We start from the raw sequence: 6,807 nt of genomic DNA, 5'->3' as shown, positions 1-6,807 counted from the left end.
TCTTTTCAATTTTCGGCCCCCCATTTTTGGAACTCTCTCCCGTCACACGTGAGATGCTCGGATTCGTTGACAACGTTCAAATCTCGCTTAAAGTTTTATCTTTTTACGTCATAATGTTGCAATATTATTTTCATATTTTGTTGTTGTTAAATTGAATTCGTATCACGTTTCCTTCACACTTGTCTCACTGTAATATGTTTTGTTTCATATCACTGTAAAGCGCTTAGAGCCTGTGACAACGGGGTAAAGCGCTATATAAATGCCATTTATTATTATCTCGAAAGAAATCGATGGCTGTTGTTTTTTTTTTTTTTTTTTTTTTTAAAACCGCAGGCCCTTTAAAATCTAAATTAGAGAAATATCAGAGCGTGTAGATATCTATGAATCCTTCGTGTAATGTAGTTTCAACAGATATGTTTTATCTCGATAATTTTAATCGTAATTTATTTTGTATTTTATACATCATACATTCCGTGTTTGTAGATAGATTAAATTTTAAAATATAGTAGAACAGAAATGAATAGGTCGTCATATATTTGTTAAAAACTGCTTGCCGACTAGTTTGCTGACACGAACCAATAATATAAATAAATGGATAAAATTATATTTATCCGTTCCCATAGGAGACTGGAATAACCCATGCGTCAGCCGCAGTGCAGTGCCGCAAATTGAATAGGGCGGAGGGTGATCGAACTTGGTACCTATCAGGTACGAAGTAAAGACCGTACCGCTGAGCCACGCTACCCGTTAATAGAGTATAGAGACAAAAGCCATTGCTTTAGTCTGCTGTCAAAGAAACAGTAATGGAACACTCTCCATCAGTCGGTGATCACGTTGATCAGACAAACGTGAACTTGAGCATCACAATTCAAACACCCCATTCATCTTTTGGAGATTTGAGTGAGGAAGACACAATCGTCATCCTTTGGATTCTGACTTACATCGTATGCCCTGCCATCAGCATCCTTGGGGTCATTGGGAACATATTCAGTCTCATCATACTCAAAAAGCACGGACTGAATAAATGCTCTAACATCCTTCTTTTCAGCCTTGCAATATCAGACATCACATTCTTAGTAGGCGCCAATGTTAACGCTTTATGTCGAATTTTGCACGATTCTGCAAACGTCCGCGGTTTTCAAATGCCATACAATACAGCTTATTTTATGTTTATTGTTCATAACATTGCTGATATTGGTGATTGGGTTGGGTGCTCTATATCCTTCACTTTACCTGTCCTCATCACAATCGAGCGATTTGTCGCTGTTTTCTTTCCTTTAAAATTCCCAGAAATCATCACTCCAAAAAGAACTACCATTGCAGTGACGTGTGTGTATATATTCTGGTACAGCACATTGCTTTATACACGAGTTTGGTTCGAATTCGACTACAATAACAACAATCCATATAACATATCTGTTGGATTGATGGGAAAATCTGATCTGTTTTACAACCAATATGACGTGACCGTATTTCTTCAAGGATTCATTTCATATTTAGGATTTACTTTACCCCTTCCTATCGTCGTCGTTGGGTGCATTTGCATAGGTATTAAAGTTAAGATAACCTCTATTCAACGAAGGAAACTGACGGCGGTTAAAGCTGAAAGTGATAAGAAGTTTGTTGGAGCATCCAGAACGACGAAAACGTTAATGTCCGTGTGTGCCGTTTACTCTGTAGCTTGCATTTTTACAACCCTGCCTCAGCACGTCCCACAGCTGATCGTATACGCGTTGTTTAGCGACGCCCCAAATAATCTTGCTGTGGTTATTTACCAAGTATTAAACGTGGTCATCAGCATCAATAGCTCCTGTAATTTCCTGATTTACGTCGGTACGAATAAGAAATTTCGTGACACTCAAAAAGAACTCATGAAGAAATGTCTCTGTCGAGTGTAGTATAGAATTGATATTTCCTATGGGTCACCAGGGCCATTGAGCGAGAGTTCACCTCTCTTTCAGTCTTGAATGAAACAGTAATATCAATTAATTATGGTTGTACTTTCCTGAATTAGCCGATTATCTTTTGTCTTTTCTGCCAAATGTAGTATTAGTAGACCGAGTTTTCTACCTCCTTTTGTGTGAACAGAAAGGCCAGATAATCACTTTTTAAAACTAGAGATTTTAAATAGCGCAATAATATCCACTAACCGTTCTCAAAGAGAAATAAAGAGCCTTTTCCAAGGACTCAACTACGCGCCGCTCAGAGTGTGACTCGAACCCAGAACCTCCAATCCATAGGCGAGTGTCATACCACTAGACCACAGTCGCATTGGATTGAACAAGTCCTCTTGCTTGTAGGTTGAATGTTCTACAAAAGTAGGACGCTTAATCCTTCTCGCCTGCTGCAAAACAAAAAAAAAACATTATTATCAGTCTTTCTTTGTCGTTCGTATTTCATTAACGATGGTACTGTGGGCACCTTAATTGGCATGAAGTATGCCTTCATAACTGTGATGGGGTCATTGTACTTACCAATCGACTTCTTCTCTACATTGAGGTGTTGTCGATTTTTCTGACAATCCAATATAAAAGATGAAAGTCTCACATCGTGACAAATGGAGTGACATATTTTTTATATTGACCAGTTGATTATCGTACTCTGAAAAAAATGTATTACAAATTTGGCTAGAAAACTCTTTCATCAAATAAATATCGATCGATTTAAATGATCCTTATCTTGGCCAAAAAACTCTCAAACTTCGGACTTCGGTGTGAGAGTTTTTGCCACGACGGTGGTCATTTCAATCGATCGATCTTTGAAGACGAATTTTTTGGCCGAAGTTTTAGATGCATGTGCGGCTATGTGGTCTAGTGGTATGACACTCGCTTTCTGATCGGAAGGACCTGGGTTCGAGCCTCGTTCGGCGCATAGTTGAGTCCTTGGAGAAGTCTCTTTACTCACATTCTCTCACTGTGCTCAGGTGTAAAATGAGTACCTGGCCGTTAACAGAGTTGTCTCTGTCCGAAAAAAATGTAATATCGCCTAACAGCGTCATGCCCCGTCCTACATGTTAAATGTTGCTGTTGGCCAGAGACCCCTTGTAAAGCGCTTTGAGCACGTTTAGTGGATATTGCGCTGTTTAAAAGCTCCATTAAAAAAAATAGATGTTCTTCTAAAGTACGGCGGTGAACTGGTTAATGGCAATTAGCACCACGTATAAAATAACCGTGAATAAGAGCATACATATATCTTGCTAACCACCGAAGAGTATTTAGATTGCCCCAAAAGTACAATCTTATTCATGTGTTTTGAGGTCAACACAGTCTGAAATAAAGCCATCCGTACTCTTGCTGGATGAAATAGCATTTCTGACCCGTCGATTCAAGTCGGTAAAGGTCTCAGGGTGAACTTGATGCCTGCTTTTAGCTTTTAACCCTCTCCTTACCAACTATAGGAAAATCGTCACATTCGTTACGATACAACCAACATTTTTCTTATTCAAATTTCTTTTCTACATCATAAAATTTAAAGAAAATGAACAATGTGTTGTAAAGCATGCTTTGTTAAAGAAATTAAGTATCGCAAGAACTTACTGATATTGTGTTTGGGTGAGAAAAAATATACTTTTGTGTTAGCTAGGTCTGAATTTTTGGGGAATATACTGGTAAGGAGAGATTTAAGTCAAAATGATCAGAATAAATGTGGCGTTTCATTTTTAAGATCTTTAATAAAGATACAAATTATCTTAGTAAATTATATACATTCAACATAAAGATCTGAAAAAGTGTGTATGAAAAAGTGCTAGATAAAGCAAATAATTTTTTTTTGTGCGGCTATGTGGTCCTGTTATATGACACTCGCTTTCGGATCGAAAGGTCCTGGATTCGAGCCTCGCGTTCGGCGCATAGTTGAGTCCTTGGAAAAGACTCTTTACTCACTTTCTCTCACCTTACTCAGGGTGAAAAATGAGTACCTGGCCGTTACCAGCGTTGTCTTTGTCCGAAAAATTGTAACATCGCGTAACAGGCGTCATGTCCCGTCCTACTTATTAAATGTTGCTGTTGACTAGGGACACCTTGTAAAGCGCTTTGAGCACAATAAGTGGATAGTGCGCTATATAAAGCTCAATTTAAGATATTTAATATAAATACAAATTATCTTAGTAAATTATATAAATTCAATATAACGTTCTGAAAAAGTGTGTATGAAAAAGTGCTAGATAAAGCAAATACATTTTTTTTTAAATAGAAGAAATAAATCATTCCACAAAATAGCTTTCCTCGAATGGGGCTCGAACCTCAGACCTCCTGATTACCTGATAGACGTGCAAGCTACCATTATATCATAGATGTTAACCGATAGTTGAGGCGATTTAATGCCTATAATAATATATTCTTAACAAGGGTAAGCGAATCCCCTGTGACCCCTCGCTTACATCACTAAAATCAAACATTGAACACGAGAGGACGAGTAAATTTAACAGTAGTTCCATGTTATTTTTTTCCTACAAAGTCACATTTGTATGTAAATTACCCCGAAACTATACGGATTTGAGGTGGTGATTGGTGGTTCATATAAAATCTGAATCCTTCGTGTTCTTGTATTTAATTTGGAAAAAGTGAGTGGAGCACGCACTTATTTTGATAACAAGAGATGAAGTGAGTAGGAAAGTGCCAGAAGACAATAGAGAATACAAATTTCGCGGCGGTGAAGGGGGTTAGAGACGATTTTTTGGGATCGTAGATAGGTCATACGGTAGAGTCACGCTCTTTTCCCGTAGTTGTCGTACCAGTAATGTCGCGAGTTCAAATCCTGTCACCGCCGCGAAATTTTTATTCTCTATTGTCTTCTGGCACTTTCCTACTCACTTCATCTCTTGTTATATTTAGTTTGATAACTTATTATGTTTGGGTCTCAATGTAGTGACGAAAAAATATTCAAATTAATACAAAATTATAATCTCAAATTTAATGAGAGCTACTTACGACAATGAAGCAACATTATCTTTAGCAGATTTAATGATGTACATGATTCAAAGATGTAATACATGGTGTGCCACAAGGAAGTATTTGTTGTCCTCTTTTCTTTTCTTAATACACTATTTCAATGACCTGTCTGAGTGTATTAATTCTAAATTAATTCGTGACAGTAAGAAAATGACGTGAGATATATTTTACTGAATCTTTAATCTGAAACACGTTAAAAGGATCTCCATCCATTCAGAAAAAGAAACCCATGGTTTAAAAATGGTTGACAAGTCGAGTAGCCTCTAAATTCATCTATATTTGAAGTCTAAATATTCTGACCAGTGTAAGGCAGTTATCGCCTATTCTCTCTGGCTATTTATATGAAGTGACATGTTAATGGGAAATACGCCCATTATTACGAGCTTTCAGTTACTGTACGAGGGCAGGCTGATATATAAGTACCGTTTGCCCATAAATCAAAACATATTCCAGGTACGATTATAAAATTTCACAAACGCATTCTCAAACCATACTTCTAAACTCATCAAACTTCCGACCCTACAGCACCCTGCATATAGTCCAAGATCCTATCTGATTATATCTGCAAGGAAACCGTTACAACACAGATTTGGAGGTAGATAGTGCGAGATATTCGTTGATGGTGCGAGCAAAATCACCGGGATTCTTCACTGACGGCATGCGCAAACTAATTTGGCGTTGACAGCTCTGTGTTGCTCGTGATGGAGAGTATGTAGACATTTTTTGGCACGATAAGTACCTGAGATTCTAAATTTTCTTTTCATGTATTATAATTCTATGTGCTGTTGAAAACCAAAAAAGTTATAATAAACTGTACTTATATATCATCCCGCACTTGTACTTACAATCAATAAGAATTTCACTTGTTATTTTCTAACGGGCGGGTTATTAATCCATTTAGTTTCATATCAATTAAAAACGAGGTCAATAGTAACCACGAAACTTATAACAATGAGGCATCCATGTTTTCACCAAGTTTTATTTACAATGAAGATGTAAATCTAGTAAGGAGCAGTGTCAAAATAAACGACTGCTAACGAAAAATAATAGTGTACTGTTATCTTCAAACGATTTGAATGACCTGCTTTTTTAAGAGGGATCGAGATCATTTCAAAATATTCCCGATTAAGGATTCAGCAAAATATATCTCATATCATTTTCTTACTGTCACGAATGCTTTGAAGTGTTATCACAGTCATAGGCCGCAAAATATCAACGCATTTGTACTAGACTATTTTTGAAATGGAGAAAATGTACATTTTCTGATTATTATCACTTGATAGCGTTTGACAATACAAAAGACAGCAATGTCTGGTGTATCAAAGGTATATTTATGATTTGATCGTGATTGTACTTTGCTTTTCTTTGTGAGAGCCACGCTGCTCTGCTTCGTGGACTATTCAAATGCCGTTAACTCGGTTAAACATAAAGAACATTTTGAACTACCTACTTATATCCATTGGAATTATGATTATTATGCATGATGGCCTCCGCCTTGTGAAAAAATTGTTTTGGAACCAAACAACATGTGCAAGATTGGACAATGAGACCTCCGATGTATTTGATAATGAAAAGGAGTGAGACAGATCTTTTCAGCATAATATACATTCAAATAACATTCATGAAATTGAAGTAGTACCTGGCATTTGTGTTGGAGGTGAGAATTTGACGAACCTGAGGTATGCAGGCGATGCAGTTCTTATGGCCTACACACCAGACAACCTTCAGATCATGCTTGACAAATTAATGGCTGGTAGCGAAACAAAGGGACTTTAGATGAACGTCAAGAAAACCGAGTGCATGGTCGTTAACAAACAAAACCAAGATCTATCTTTTCACCTCACCATAAGGGAAATCA

At 37.2% G+C, this 6,807-nt stretch overlaps 1 protein-coding gene across 1 annotated transcript; it reads left to right on the top strand.

The window, feature by feature from the left end:
* Positions 1-388: 388 nt before the first annotated feature.
* On the top strand, positions 389-5,002 carry LOC144973689 (FMRFamide receptor-like). Its single transcript, XM_078916475.1, has one exon. It carries the CDS (start codon positions 804-806, stop codon positions 1,896-1,898), a length of 1,095 nt encoding a protein of 364 aa, XP_078772601.1. The 5' UTR covers positions 389-803; the 3' UTR covers positions 1,899-5,002.
* Positions 5,003-6,807: the final 1,805 nt, after the last annotated feature.

This window comes from Berghia stephanieae, chromosome 5 (genome assembly GCF_034508935.2).
Source record: "Berghia stephanieae isolate SIO BIC M18660-M18661 chromosome 5, UCSD_Bste_1.3, whole genome shotgun sequence".
NCBI classification, from domain to species: Eukaryota; Metazoa; Mollusca; class Gastropoda; order Nudibranchia; family Aeolidiidae; genus Berghia; species Berghia stephanieae.
The sequence above is the reverse complement of the archived record's forward strand: the minus strand, read 5'-3'. Positions and strand labels throughout refer to the sequence as shown.

What these genes read in the sequence shown, in the direction of transcription:
- LOC144973689 (XM_078916475.1), top strand. Translation starts at nt 804, where the DNA reads ATGGAACACTCTCCATCAGTCGGTGATCACGTTGATCAGACAAACGTG.